The sequence below is a fragment of the Microcaecilia unicolor genome, chromosome 2, assembly GCF_901765095.1.
Source record: "Microcaecilia unicolor chromosome 2, aMicUni1.1, whole genome shotgun sequence".
Taxonomy (NCBI): domain Eukaryota; kingdom Metazoa; phylum Chordata; class Amphibia; order Gymnophiona; family Siphonopidae; genus Microcaecilia; species Microcaecilia unicolor.
This window is the reverse complement of record NC_044032.1, coordinates 169415639-169431394: the sequence shown is the minus strand read 5'-3', so window position 1 is coordinate 169431394 and position 15756 is coordinate 169415639. Positions and strand designations below refer to the sequence as shown.

The window sequence follows — 15756 nt, the reverse complement described above, 5'->3', positions numbered from 1 at the left end:
TTCGCACCTTCAACGTTCTGAAGCTGACTCCGTGGCAGCGTGGCAGTGAAGCCATGTAGTGTTCGTAGGGTTCGTAATCGCCCCACCCTCGAGGGAAGTCTGTATAGTTGCCAGGGAAACAAACGCGACATCAGAAGGAGAAGGGACCAACCACAGGCAATCACACTCACTGCCCCACCCTCGGAGGGAAGGGAAGGCTGCATATAATATTCACCCACCGGAAGTTCACTCTCTCCCTCCGAGTTCCAGGGTCGTCATCCGTCCCCCCTTCCTCCCAATTCCAGGGTCCCCCCTCCCTCCCAGTTCCAGGGTTGTCGTCCCTACCTCCCTCCCTCCCTTCCAGTTCCAGGCCCCCTCCCTCCGAATTTTAAAAGTCATCCTGACTTACCTCGTGCAGTAAAAAGCATGCAGGCTCGGCACTTACTTCAGTTTTCCCTTCTCTGCCTCAGCTCTGGTCCTGCCCTTGCGGAAACAGGAAATGAGGGCGGGACCAGAGCTGAGAGACAGAGAAGGGAAAACTGAAGTGCCGAGCCTGCACGCTTTTTACCGCTGCTGCCGGCCGCCGTAACCCCGACGAGGTAAGTCAGGATGACTTTTAAAATTCAGAGGGAGGGGGAACCCTGGAACTGGGAGGGAGGGAGGGACCCTGGAACTGGGAGGGAGAGAGGGTGGGGCCCTGGAATTGGGAGGGAGGGAGGGAGGGGGGACGCTGGAGCTTCCCTTAAAAACATTAATGGCAGAAGGTGATTACCTTGCTAGCGCCCGTTTCATTTCAATGAGAAACGGGCTTTTTCTACTAGTCACTTATAAATATGTTAATTAGCAACAGTCCTAAAACAGATCCCTGCGGCACTCCACTGTTCACCCTCCTCAACTGAGAGAAATGACCATTTTACCCTACCCTCTGTTTTCTATCCAATAACCAATTCGTAATCCACACCAGAACCTTGCCTCCTATCCCATGACTATTTCATTTTCTCAAGATCTCTCATGAAGAAAAGGTAAGCTTCAGAGCCCCCTGGTGATGTCACAACTGATCAGCTGGCCAAAGAGGTGTCTGCACTCGTACCACTCTCCTTCTATTATCTCCAACACATCTGGCTGCAGCGGCAGCTAAGCCAGCAAGATAAGGCAAACTTCAAAGCCCCCTAGTGATGTCATAGCAGCTCGGCTATCAAAAGAGGTGCCTGCACTCATACACTCTCCCGCCTTGATCTCTAACAGATCTCAAGTCTCTCATTTTCTGTATTTGTTATGCATATTTAAATATATTGATTTCATACATGTTCTTTACATATTTGTATAGGTTTTTATATATGTTTTATTGTTCTTTATATGTGCTATTAGTTTTTTATTCCAATTTTGATTGTGTTTAAGCTCATGGTTTTAAATATATGTGTTTGTGTTTCTTATCCATGTCATCTAAGTTTAATGATTGTGAGTCATCTGCTATTTGTTATTTTATTTATTTAAAAATATGTATATATCACACCATCTCCAAATCTGGGTGGGTTTCATAGATCTAGGATGCAGGTTGTTTAGATGAAACATGGTCTATGCTGGGTCTTTCAATAAAGTTTGTTGCATCTCATCAGTGGATTCTCCATTTCTTAAACCCAGCTTCACCTATAGCGGTGCTAATTCCTTCTATTCATTGTCTTTATAGGTGCTGCTATGGGGTGGGCAACTGCCACCCCAAAAACATAGCTTGCCACCTCATTTCCAGAATATATACCCCAATGTAGGTCGGTCTGGAGCAGTAGCAGATTTTAACTCTGGCTGCGAGCTGCTCACCACAGAGCAAATGTGCAGGAAGTGTACCAACATGCCCTGAAGCGGTAGCCCCACTTGGTTGCCGTCAGAACTAGCCCTCAGCTCCAATCCATCACTTGTCACTGCTACCGCTAACTTAGACAGCAGTACAGGAGAAAGAAGCCATGGGGCCTTCCATCTTGTGTGTGCAGATAAAGGCTCTGCCAGCCCTGCTCCTGCCCTTAAAAAAAGTAGTTGACTTCAGAGGGGGAAGGGCCAGGATCGGTAGAGCTTTTAGCCGTGCACATAAGATGGAAAGCCTCATGGCTTCTCTCTCCTATACTGCCATCTGATTTAGCAGTACTGGCGGTGGGTGATGTCAACTGAGTGAGGCTTCGAGGTGTGATGCTGTATCAGGGTCAGCCAGCCAGTCAACCAGGAGAGGACAGTAAAGTGCTGGATTGAAGGAGGAGGGAACAAAGGGGACATGTTTGTTTGGGGGGGGGGGCAGTAAAATAGAATGGTTATAACAGGGGGAATAGTGTGAGAAGGGAAATGACGGATTAGGATGGGGGAGGAAGTTACTGGAACCAGTTGGGGTGGGGTGGGGTGCATGAAGGAGGGAAAGGTGGCCAAGGTGGGCGTGTAGGAGCAAAACCAGAACTATGAAGCACTATACACCAAAGTACATGTGTTCCTATACAGCAAAGAGATAAAGGATGATAATACATGTGTGAAGAAACTGTGTGTTTTAAGCCTGTAAAATGTATTAGATATTTTCATGTTTTAATTATGACCTGAAGTGTATTTCTCCTATTTGGCCAGCAAGTGGTGTTTCTATTCTGTAAAGCTGTTACAGGGAACTGAAGGTAAAATTATGTATAATCATACCTGATAATTTTCTTTCCATTAATCATAGCTGATCAATCCATAGACTGGTGGGTTGTGTCCATCTACCAGCAGGTGGAGATAGAGAGCAAACTTTTGCCTCCCTATATGTGGTCATGTGCTGCCGGAAACTCCTCAGTATGTTGATATCAAAGCTCCATCCGCAGGACTCAGCACTTAGAGAATTACACCCACGAAGGGACACTCTGCCCAGCTCACCACCGCCGAAACGGGGGAGGGGAATTAACCCAGCTCATCCCCACACAAGTGGGGGAGGGGAATCCGTCCAGCTCATCCCCGCGGAGCGGGGGAGGGACACCACACCCGCCGATGCGGGGGGATCTGGCTTATCCTGCAACCGCAACCGCGGGAGGAGCTGACTGACCCTAACACCGCCGAAGCGGGAGGGGTACAAAGCTGCCCTACAGCCGCACGAAGCGGGAGGGAGTGCCGGCAGAATTTAAATCTCAATCCAGCCCCGTAAAACGGAGGGGAGAGGAATGCAGCAGCTCACTGTAACACAAACTCATCTCAACTCTTGAAGAATCCAAGTGAAAGAAGAACTTGAACACGAAGTCCTCCTGAAGTAACTGAAGGCTAAACTTGAACCTGAAATGCAACCAGAATAAAAACAGTACAGATATCTGGGAGGGGCTATGGATTGATCAGCTATGATTAATGGAAAGAAAATTATCAGGTATGATTATACATAATTTTACCTTCCATATCATCAAGCTGATCAATCCATAGACTGGTGGGATGTACCGAAGCAGTACTCACCCAGGGCGGGACATAGAAATCCCTGACCTCAACACTGAAGCTCCAAACCGGGCCTCCGCCCGTGCAGCCACAGTCAACCGGTAATGCTTGGAGAATGTATGAGCCGAAGCCCAAGTTGCCGCCTTGCATATCTCTTCCAAGGAGACGGATCCGGCCTCTGCCATCGAGGCCGCCTGAGCTCTCGTGGAGTGAGCCTTCAGCTGGATAGGCGGCACCTTCCCCGCGGCCACATAAGCCGCTGCAATGGCTTCCTTGACCCATCTTGCCACTGTAGGCTTAGCAGCCTGCAGACCCTTACGAGGACCTGCAAACAGGACAAACAGATGATCCGATTTACGGAAATCATTGGTCACTTCCAAGTATCTGATGATGACTCGTCTCACATCCAGATATTTAAGAGCAGAGTACTCCTCTGGGTAGTCCTCCCTACGAAAGGAAGGGAGACAGAGCTGCTGATTCACATGGAAGCGAGAAACAATCTTGGGCAGAAAGGAAGGCACTGTGCGAATAGTCACTCCTGCCTCAGTGAACTGCAGAAAAGGCTCTCGACATGAGAGCGCCTGGAGCTCGGAAACTCTTCTGGCTGAAGTGATAGCCACCAAAAAGACTGCTTTCAACGTCAGGTCTTTCAGAGATGCCCTCGACAAGGGTTCAAAAGGCGGCTTCTGCAATGCTCTTAGCACCAGGTTGAGATTCCACGCAGGCACCACTGAGTGCAGAGGAGGGCGCAGGTGATTAACTCCCTTGAGAAAGCGCACCACATCTGGCTGAGAAGCCAGGGAAGCACCCTTCAGGCGGCCCCTGAAGCAAGCCAGAGCCGCTACCTGGACTTTAAGGGAACTGAGCGACAGGCCTTTCTCCAGACCTTCTTGCAGGAACGCCAACACTGAAGAAATTGGAGCAGTGAAGGGAGAAAGAGAGCCTGCTTCACACCACGCTGCAAAGATACGCCAAACCCTGGCGTAAGCAGTAGAAGTAGAGCGCTTCCTCGCTCTCAGCATAGTGGCGATGACCTTGTCTGAGAAGCCCTTCTTCCTCAGACGCTGCCGCTCAATAGACAGGCCATAAGACCACGGGACCCTGATGTAACAGGCCCTGTTCCACTGGCAGTCGCAGAGGATCGTCCACTGAGAGCCTGATCAAGTCCGCATACCAGGGACGCCTGGGCCAATCCGGACCCACCAGGATTACCCTGCCAGGATGCTTTGCCACCCGGTCTAGCACCCTGCCCAACATGGGCCAGGGCGGGAACACATAGAGGAGCTCTTGTGTCGGCCACTGTTGGAGAAGAGCATCTACTCCCAGGGATCGAGGGTCCCGTCCTCTGCTGAAGAAACGCGGCACTTGGCAATTGGCCGATGACGCCATCAGATCTAGGCTCGGCTGGCCCCAGCGCTTCGTGATGTCCAAGAACGCCTGAGCAGATAGCTGCCACTCTCCGGGCTCCAAGGTATGGCGACTGAGAAAGTCCGCCTTGACATTCATGACTCCGGCAATGTGGGCCGCTGAAAGCTGCTCCAGGTTCGCTTCCGCCCACTGGCAAAGATACATAGCCTCCTTGGCTAGAGGGGCGCTCTTGGTACCTCCCTGGCGGTTGACATAGGCCACAGCCGTGGCATTGTCCGACAGGACCCGTACAGGCTTCCACACCAGTACCGGGATGAACTCCAAAAGCGCCAACCGAATGGCTCTGAGTTCCAGGAGGTTGATAGACCACTGTGCCTCTGCAGGAGACCAGAGCCCCTGCGCTGTCCTTCCCAAGCAGTGGGCTCCCCAGCCCGACAAAGAGGCATCCGTCGTGACGACAATCCACTCTGGGGTCACCAGAGGCATTCCCGCAGACAATTTGTCTGTCTGCATCCACCAGCTCAGCGCCTTGCGCACTGCTGGGTCCAAGGGAAGTCGCACAGCATAATCCTCCGACATCGGAGTCCAGCGCTGCAGCAAGGAGTGTTGAAGTGGTCTCATATGAGCCCTGGCCCAGGGCACTACTTCCATCGTGGCCGTCATAGAGCCCAACAGCTGCACATAGTCCCAAGCCCGAAGAGGAGAGGCTCCCAGGAACTGGTCCACCTGAGCCTGAAGTTTGACAATCCGATTGTCTGGCAGGAACACTCTGCCCACTTGGGTGTCGAATCGAACTCCCAGGTACTCCAGGGACTGAGTCGGGCGCAGCTGGCTCTTCTCCCAGTTGAAGATCCATCCCAGGGAGCTCAAAAGAGCAACTACCCGGTCCACAGCTTTGCCGCACTCTGCATAAGAGGGGGCTCGGATCAACCAGTCGTCCAGATAAGGATGGACTTGTATCCCTTCCTTTCGTAGGAAGGCCGCGATGACCACCATTACCTTGGAAAAGGTCCGCGGAGCAGTAGCCAACCCGAATGGGAGGGCTCTGAACTGGAAGTGTCGTCCCAGGACTGCAAAACGCAGAAAGCGTTGATGAGGAGGCCAGATGGGAATATGCAGGTACGCTTCCTTGATGTCCAAGGAAGCCAAGAACTCTCCTGCCTTCACTGCCGCTATAACAGAGCGGAGAGTCTCCATGCGAAAGTGCTGCACTTTCAAGGCCCGATTGACCCCTTTGAGGTCGAGGATAGGCCGGACAGAACCTCCTTTCTTTGGTACCACAAAGTAAATGGAGTAACGTTCCTTGCACAGGAACGACCGCGCCCAGGCAGATCAGATTGTCCAAGGTCTGCTGCACTGCCACAGCTTTGACCGGAGACTTGCAGGGAGAGAGTACAAACCCGTCTTTTAAGGGTCGGCAGAACTCTAGCTTGTAGCCGTCTCTGATGACTTCCAGCACCCACGCGTCTGAAGTTATTGTGGTCCACTCGCCCAGAAACGAGGACAGCCGTCCTCCAATCTGCACTGGGGCGTGGACCAAGGCCCCGTCATTGGGTACGAGACCCTGGGGGAGGACCGGAGGAAGCACCTCCGGGACGGCGGTCTCTGCGAAAGGAATGCTGCTTGGGGGAGAAATTCCTCTTGAAGGAAGAGGGGGCAGAGGAACCCGACTTGCCCGGGCGGTACCGACGGGCTTCCTGCAACCGTCCTCTGAAGGTACCGGGACGAGTACTAGCCCGAGCCCTGACCTCTGGTAATTTCTTGCCCTTAGACGTGCCGAGATCGGTCACGATTTTGTCCAGCTCGACCCCAAAGAGCAGCTTGCCTTTAAAAGGCAATCTAGCCAGGCGGGATTTAGAGGCGTGGTCAGCAGACCAATGTTTCAGCCAAAGCCACCGCCGCGCAGAGATTGTCTGAGCCATGCCTTTAGCTGAGGCCCTCAAGACATCATACAGCAAGTCTGCCAAATAGGCTAAGCCCGATTCCAGGGCCGGCCAATCAGCCCTCAAGGAATGATCCGAGGGGGAAGCCCGCTGCACCATAGTCAGGCACGCCCTGGCCACATAGGAGCCGCAAACTGAGGCCTGCAAACTTAAAGCAGCCGCCTCAAAGGACGACCTTAAGGCCGCCTCCAATCTTCTGTCTTGGGCGTCCTTTAGGGCCGTGCCACCTTCCACCGGCAACGCCGTTTTCTTAGTCACTGCAGTGATTAAAGAATCCACGGTAGGCCACAGATAGGCCTCACGTTCACTCACAGCCAAAGGATAGAGGCGGGACATAGCCCTAGCCACTTTAAGGCTCGCTTCCGGGACATCCCATTGAGCCGAAATTAAGGTGTGCATGGCATCATGCACGTGGAAGGTTCTAGGCGGGCGCTTCGTCCCCAGCATAATGGCAGAGGCAACAGGGGCTGAGGGAGAGACGTCCTCCGGAGAGGAAATCTTCAAAGTGTCCATGGCCTGTAACAACAGGTTGGGCAAATCCTCTGGGCTAAAAAGCCGCGCTGCAGAGGGGTCATCCGCTCCATCCGAGCGGGGATCCGTCTCCTCCAAGGAATCCGCAAAGGACCGTTGGGAGACCTCAGACACGCTGCCCTCATCTACATCGGAGGAGACAAAGTCCTCCAAGGCCTGGGAATCAACCCGAGGGCGTTTACCTCTGGGAACCTCAACCTCTTTACCAGACGAGGGAGCAGGGGCAGCGTTTTGCATGAGGAAAGCCTGATGCAGCAGCAAAACAAACTCGGGGGAGAAACCCCCAGACTGTGCACTTCCGCAGCCTGGGCAACAGCCCTAGACGCACCCTCAACCGGCGCTCGCAAGAGCGGGGGAGAGACATGCTGCGCATCCAAAATGGCGTCCGGCGCGACACTCCGCGAAGGAGCCGCGCGGGAAGAACGGCGCTTAACTTTAGCCGCTTTTGTGCCGTCGCCCAAATTAAGGGCGTTCATGGCATTAATGTCTCCAACCTCAAGGGCGGCCCACGAAGAAGCCGTCCGAGCCGCGTGGCCGGCCAAGATGGCGGAGGCGAGGAGCGGGGGATGGGCGTTTATGGCGGGAAAAACCGCCACGCCGGAGGAAGGACCGGGACATTCATCGGTCACGAAACTGTCACCCAACAAGGGCGAATCAGGCTGTAAGACCCCCGCATCCCCTCTAGAAGCGCTCAAGCGATCCGGGGAGCGACCCTTTGCGCCCTCGCCCTCCGACGCCATATGCCACGAGGAGAAGAATCGGGGAACCCCCTGCCCGCTATAAAAAGGTAAAAATTACCTGCTGTCCGCTCCGAGCTGTAACGAACTGGTGTCCCAGTGAGTAGCTGCAATGAACGTTTAAATAAACGTCGAAATAAACGCCTTTAAGGACGTTTAAAAATTTTTTTTTTTTTTTTAACGGAGCCAGCGGGAGGGGGGAGAAAAGGAGGGACCTGGCACCACCAGGTTTGCACTTGCTCAAAAGAGCCCTCAACCCCAGGCACTCAACAAAACCTAAAAATTAGGCTTGGAGGCCTAGCCAGAGCTGCTGCTGTGTGTGACCACCACCTGCTGAGATAGAGAACATACTGAGGAGTTTCCGGCAGCACATGACCACATATAGGGAGGCAAAAGTTTGCTCTCTATCTCCACCTGCTGGTAGATGGACACAACCCACCAGTCTATGGATTGATCAGCTTGATGATATGGAATGCTCTTTTTCTTTAACACAAGGAGGAAGCAAGCAGCAGCAGTAGCAGTATACTTTTAAATCTTGCTGAATGGGTTCTGATTGGCCCAGGAACACATTTCCTTTAGAGTGTGCTGGTTTTGCCTTCAGTCTTAGCCAGAGAGAAAAGAGAGACATAATTCTTTGCCGAGGCTCTGTGAACAGTTATATATCCTGATCTTCCCAGGTACTGTTTAGACAGTATACAAATGTTTAGCTAGTTTTCTAATTGATCCATTTTTCAGTTACCTGCTTTTGTTTGCTGATTGCACAGTTTTTTGTTCATTGTTCAATTTTTAAGACAATAAATAATTGTTTGCCTCTGCCTGTCTGGACTGATAAAGAATCCTGGTGGTTTGTGTGTTGGGTCTGTGAGTGCTTTCTGGGAACTGTGGGACCACTGGGAGTGTGGCCTCCAGTAACCTAGAAATCACTGGGGATAATTTGAGAGTGGGAGACTCGCCCAGAGGCAGTTGTGACCCAGTTGGTGGGAGGAGGATGCTAGTGTAGAGCACAAGTGGCAGGTGCACTCAGACCTGAGCTGTGTGGAGGATAGACCCTCTAGGTGGCCGCGGGGTAATCCCAGGTGGGTGACTAGGTGTTTCGTGACAACATGGCACTATTTAGCATTAGCAACCTGACTTTAAGATCCAGACTTAGAGTTATTCCATCTTTTGTAGCTAAAGCCTGTTATTTGCTCAAGCTGCAACCTTGCATACAGACAAAGACTGCTGACACGGGTCCTGATGTGCTAGAATAATAAGGTTGTTATCAGCATCAATGTCATGGCCAGAACAGCCAAGGACTCTTGGAATTACCCTTGCAACTGGAGATGTGCTGTGGCTGGCAAAGTTGCACATTGTTTTTGAAACCCTGGCTCCTTGTCAAGGTGATCCCATCAATGTGCTGTCAGTGAGACAATGTTGGGGCCCCTGAAGTCACAACAACGGGGATAACAATGTTGTGTGTGCATCACTCACAAGGCCAGAATGTATGTAATTAGTACTGCTGCAGCCCATGATTTCTGTATAAAAAGGGGCTCTTAAGTGAGGCAAAGGGCTGATGTGTTGACATTCCATCCAAGGAGTGGACATGCGCAGAATCTGACTGAACATGATGCCATCTAGAAGTCTGCATCAGGTTGTATGTGTGCCACATACTTTTGTATAAGTGCTCTGGGTTCAGTGTGACTCTTTTACTTAGGAGTCTAGTTAGGGATTTATGTGTGTTTACTCTGACCTATTTCTATGATAAGACTTCCAATGTCTACATCCTTGTCTTCTTTGTACATTATCTTTGATGCTATTGTAAATAAATAAGCACTCTATTTTATAATACTTGGTTGTGGAGTTAGATCTTTCTATTATTTAGGGCGTAGTGAGCTTTGGATCTAAAGATAAGAAGGAACACATCTGCTTCTGACACCACTCACTAAGGCTGGTATTACCAGAGACCCATTCCTTTTAGAATTTATGCTAAGTGTCAGGTACCCTCAAAGGATGACACGTCTGATTAAAATCTCCTCCTATGACTAAAATGCCCTCCCGACAGGACAGCAACCTAGGTATCAAAGAATCAAAGAAAACCCCTTGGCCAGTATCAGGGGAATAGATGTTTACCAAAGTATATAGCAGCCCATTCAAGTCGGTCTATACAAAAATAAAACAGCCCTCTGGATCCCTCAAAGTGTCATGAAGCTTCACCTGAACTGTTTTGTGTATCAAGATTCCCATGCCATTAGTTTTCTTATGCAATTTATTTGGGGCTTGAACCACCTCTGAGAATTTAGGATGTGACAACAGAGATACTTTAGAAGGCAGTAGGTAAGTCTCCTGCACAAACCCCACATCAATTTTTGCCTTATCCGGCTCCTTAAAAAATAAACTCCGCTTTTGAGGGGAGTTCAACCCCGAACATTATAGGTAAAAAAAATGCAAAGATCTCGCAGGAACATAACATGATAAGATGCACCAGTCCACACATGCCACGCAAATCATACAGATCACACCTACCCCAGAGGTCCATGTCCCTCCTACATTGCCATTCATTCACCATCCTCATCTCCCACCCACACCAAATTATCCAAAGGAGCAAAGCATCCCTTCCCCTTCCCCCAGTCCCCTCCTGAAGAATTTGGCCTCACATCATACAAATAAGGCCTACAATAGAGGAAGAGAAAACCTCCAACTCCAGGACCACCTGAAAACAAGAGAGCAATCAAATCACATAATAGAATTATGAGCTATACGTTATTGTCCATACCAAACCACCAATGGGGTGTAAGTAAGCACATTCAGCATCCAAGGCTGTTGGTTATGAAGTTTTTCTAGACTTAGCTACCCAACACCAGCCTTGTTTCCCAGGAGACTTGTGTGGTGAGTTAGCAAATGTTGAAGCAACAGGAGCATCTTGGGTCAGTAAACCCGCCATCACCATGTTATCCTTCACGCCCAAAATTGATGTAGCAGAGTAATTTTTACCACCAAATGTAAAGGAGAGGCCAATAGGAAAAAGCCATTGATATCTTGCTTGATGTTCCCACAACAGCTGTGGTCCAGTCAAGATATGCCCACCGACAGGCCAAAGTAGCTGGTGCAATATCCAGATAAATTTCCACCACCACATCATCCCAGGAAATAGTACCTCCTTTCCGTCGAATCGCACGTAAAACTCTCTCTTTTTCTTCATATTTATGAAAACACACTACCACATCTTGTGACTGATTACCCACACAAGACCCCCATCAGCCGGTGGGCTCTGTCCAGCACAGTGGGAGGAACTGGGGTAGATGAACCTTCGACTGAAGACTCTTTGATCTGTCTGTCTGGCACACCCCTGAGGCGCAGATTACATCACCATGGCCTGTTCTCCAGATCCTCCAATTTGAGGGTAGAAGCTTCTTGTTGTTCCTCTATCTACACAATGCAAGTCTGCAAATGCTCTAGCTCCTCCCCATGCAATTCCAATAGCTACTCAGTTTCCTCCACCCACCGCCCTACATCGCTGACGTCTTTTTTAATTCTTCCAGAGATTCCTGCAATTCCGACCGCACAGTTGTGAGGTTCAGCTTTAATTCCTGAAACCAGTTCTGCATCTCAACGTGAAAGGACGCCAGCTCAGAATCTGAAGTTGCTGTGGGATTCGTCACTAAGGCACCACCCAGCGCCATCTTACTGCCAACACATGGCCTTGGCAATGAAGTAGAAACAACTGATGATTTCACCTTTGTAGTGTGCCAGCGAGCAGATATCCAATCGCCAATGAATCCTCCTTCCCACAGCAACAATCTCCACAATCAAATTAACGAGGTAAGAACATTATTTACACATCCTGCTAACGGTAAGCCCCAGAGATCGTGGCTCAAGCTGCCATCTATGTGGATGACATCACTTCCTCCTTCAGGTACCCTAATAACGCCCCAAAAAGAGTTGCATCTGTATGCGCCCACAGGAGGGTGTGAGGGACACAGTACAGTGGGGTGGGGAAAGGGAGAACAGGAATAGAGAGGACATAAAGAGACACAAATGGAGGTACTCTACTCTGCAAGAAGTATTGTTTCAGGGGAAATGCTAGACATAGGAGGGGAAAGTAGAAAGACTATGGGGAGATGCTGGACATGGGGCAGGGGTAGAAAGATAAGGGAGAGATGGTAAGCATGGGGAGAGAGGAGTAGGGAGGCAAAGGGGATGGAGTGTCACAGTTGGTCATGGAAAGTAAGTGAGTCCTTGAGCCGGTCCGAAGACCAGTAGTCAACACACCCAATGCTTCTCCTGCAGAGGTTGAGCCCCTGGGTTCAGGCGGCCAACAGGACTTGAGAAGTCTGGGCAGAAAAGGAGCTCAGAACCGGACAATAAGCCGAAGATGATGAAGAGGAGGCAAGACCAGACCTAGGCAGAAGTCAGGCGGCAATCTGAAGGCAAGGTCTGGTCAAGGCAGAAGTCAGGGTAGGTGGCAATCCAAAGGCAAGGTCAGGTCCAGGCAGAAGTCAGGTCAGACAGCAATCCGAGGGCAAGGTCAGGTTCAGGCAGAAGTCAGGTCAGGTGGCATTCCGAGGGCAAGGTCAGGTTGATGCAAAAGTCAGGTCAGAGGGCAGGCAAAACAGCTACTAAGTCGCACCCCAGAGCTCTTCAAACAGGAAACTAGCTGAGGCCCAGAGGTCAGGACACACCTTCCTTAAGAAGGCATTAGGCTTCTGATGTCATGGGGTGGTGCCGATCCAAAGTTGACAAGATAGGCAGGACCGGTCTGGAAAAGGGGAAATGGCGCAAGAAGCAGCGAGATGCCGGCCCGAGAAGAGGAAGCAGCGCTGGAAGCAGAGAGATGCCAGAGCGGCCGGTGGAGCCCGCTGGCCATGGGAAGGATCACCGGAGGTGGCCGTGGAGAGAGAGAAGCCAAGCCGGAGAGGAAGCGCTGGGAAGGAAGAAGAAGAACCCGAGTGACCGGCAAGTCCCGCCGGACGCAGGAAGGTCCCGCTGCGAGGAAGGTCAGGTCAGATTGTAAGCTCTTTGAGCAGGGACTGTCCTTCTATGTTAAATTGTGCAGCGCTGCGTAACCCTAGTAGCGCTTTAGAAATGTTAAGTAGTAGTAGGTCCTCCCCCCCCCCCCCCCCCAGGTGCCTGCCTCCCGCGCCCCGGAGGTCGTTTCCCGAGTCCAGCCCCTGCAGCCCAAGGTGTGACATGGAGAGCAAGGAGATAAGGGAAAGATGTTAGAAGGAGAGGGGGGAGAGAGACAGGTTAGAAGAAGTATGTACATTATTGTGTCTCTAGAAAAACAGAGGCTGATATTCCTAAATTTATGCTCCTAGTTTCCTTATACTCCTACATTTAGCAGCCTAAAAAGGTGGCAAGATGGGGTACCAGGATTTAGGGTAGGGGAAACGAATAGGAGCTTAGCATTAATTTTCAGCACTAGGCACCTAAATTAGGTTCCTAACTATAAGCAAATTTAAGGACATAGGGGTAAATATTCAGCTTTATTCTTGGATATACAATGCCAGGTCATGTCCAGGCATCAACACTGAATATCTGGGTATTTGCAGATGGCCAGCCCTTAACTGGTTACATGAAACTGGACAAGAACAGGACTGTGTTTTATGTGGTCTGATTTGTCTGGTTACCTTATCCAATTATGCTGCACCTAAGAGCAGATTCCACCCCAAACATAGCCGGTTTCAGCTTAGGTGATTAGAGGGGATATTCAGCAAAACTATCTGGTTAAGTGTTGCTGAATATCCTTGGATAGCCCTGAACAGGTGATTTAACTGGTCAGGAGCCTCTCCTGCCTGATTAAATCACCTTGAATATCGACTCATTATTTTTAAGCTCTTAAATTTAGATGAATTTTCAGTTGAAAACTTAATGTTCTTAAGATGGGCTGAAAGGGGACAAACAGGCACATTCCTTAGGGGCTAAAAGTAGGAACACAACTATTTTTGAATATTGGGTGCTCAGCATTGTTTAATTTATATTCCTGTAATTGTTTTAGGGAAAGACTGGATTCAATTAAACTATGGTATCATAATAAGAACTTATAATTTTTATTACTACTTGGGGTTCATAAACTTTCTGAGCATTGTAGATAACAGTGATCTTGTAAACTCCTTTCTTCCACCTCATGATTGAGCTTCATAAGCATTATACTATACCAGTGGCGTAGGAGGGGGGGGGGGGGGGGGGGGGGGGCGGTCCGCCCCGGGTGCACGCCGCTGGGGGGTGTCGGCGCCTCGCTGGTTCCTTGCTCTCTCTGCCCCAGAACAGGTTACTTCCTGTTCCGGGGCAGAGAGAACAAGGAACCAGCAAGGCGCCGACACCCCCCCAGCGGCGTGCTCTCGGCGGATTGGCCCTCCCACCCGCCCCTCACCGCCTTCCAGGTATGTTCTCGCGGGAGGGGCGGGGGGGGGGGGGGTGTTGCGCTATGGAGGGGGGAGGGTGCGTCGCGCTGCACCGGGGGGGGGGGGGTGCGCAGCGGCGACCCGCCCCGGGTGTCAGCTGCCCTCGCGACGCCACTGTACTATACAGAGTTTTGAGAGCAGCAGTGGTAGAACACAGAGAAAGAGAGAAAGCTACAAAGTAACATCCTGACATCCTGAAGAATGGGAGGGAAGGCCCTGTTGTGTGATATACTATTTAGTCTTTCACACTTCCATGCTATGCTGATGGTCTCCTTTGTCTGATTTACAGTGATGATAATCCCAGGACTTCATGCTGCAAGCTCACTGCCCTCTATATACTCCTGGACGGTGCAGTGCAAACACTGTGGTTCTAAACAGACAGCAACATTTAAAAAATGAATCCTATACAACAGTAAGAAGAAATTGTACGTAGAAAGGCTCCTACCTGTAAGCCTGGCCAGTAAGCCTCCAGTGACTGAAAGACCGGCATGGAGACTGTGCCCTTGTACATCTGCACCCACAGGTACCAGTCGTCATATTTAGTATAGTTCCTAATGGCTTTGTCATAGTCTACAATAAGAGCAGAAGGTTTATATATAAATTTAAGCCAGGAAATACAGATTCTGAAGCTGAACTTGGAGCATTACTTCATGTCTAGTTCAAGCCAGCGCTGGAAGTGCTGTGCCCTCACTGGTTATATGTACTCATCATTCACGGCAAGCCATGCCTGAGGTTCTCTATTGAGGGAGTTATTTTTACAAGTGGGCACCTAAGTGAGTAGTTCGAAAAGACAGCTATTTTAAGCCTGTTTTACATATGTGTCTATATACCTCTATAAAATCAATACCCAAAACCAGCCCCAATAGAGAACAAATCCTCAGCTGTTCCAAAGGAGCTGTACGTTTATGAGTGTACTCTATGCATGTACAAGCATATTTTAATGCTTGTACATTATAACTCCAGTCCTGCCCTCCGAAACTATACCTACAGGAACGCCTTTATATGCAGAACATGAAAAAGAAGGGGCACTCTTTTCTGTGCGCCTGCTTTTTATGCATGCATACTCATGAACTATTTTGTAAGAGCCCTTTTCTACATGTAAAACATGCGCTACATGCAGAAAATGCTTTATTAAATTACCCCTTAAGGGTTAAATGTACTGGGATTCAATCATTCAAAATGTAATATCAAACAAATCAAAAATATTACATTAAATCTTGCATCCATACCCAGTCTCACTTTGAAAAATATCAACAAGCAGTATTTATTTATTAGGATAATCCACCTTTATGAAGAGATTCACCCAATGCAGTGTACAGTAGGTACAGTTTAACAACCAACTTTTAATTTTGTTAACAGCATAACAATAGTAAAATGTACAAGTATAAACATAAATAC

At 49.8% G+C, this 15756-nt stretch overlaps 1 protein-coding gene across 6 annotated transcripts in view; it reads right to left on the bottom strand.

Annotated features, from left to right (window-relative positions):
- Positions 1-15756, bottom strand: part of LOC115463190 (ER degradation-enhancing alpha-mannosidase-like protein 2) — a 95571-nt gene that overhangs the window by 22918 nt on the left and 56897 nt on the right. For all 6 annotated transcript variants that reach the window (XM_030193472.1, XM_030193473.1, XM_030193476.1 and 3 more), the window contains one exon: positions 14804-14928. In XM_030193472.1, coding sequence (XP_030049332.1) covers positions 14804-14928 — 125 coding nt within the window. The remainder of the gene's footprint in view (positions 1-14803; positions 14929-15756) is intronic.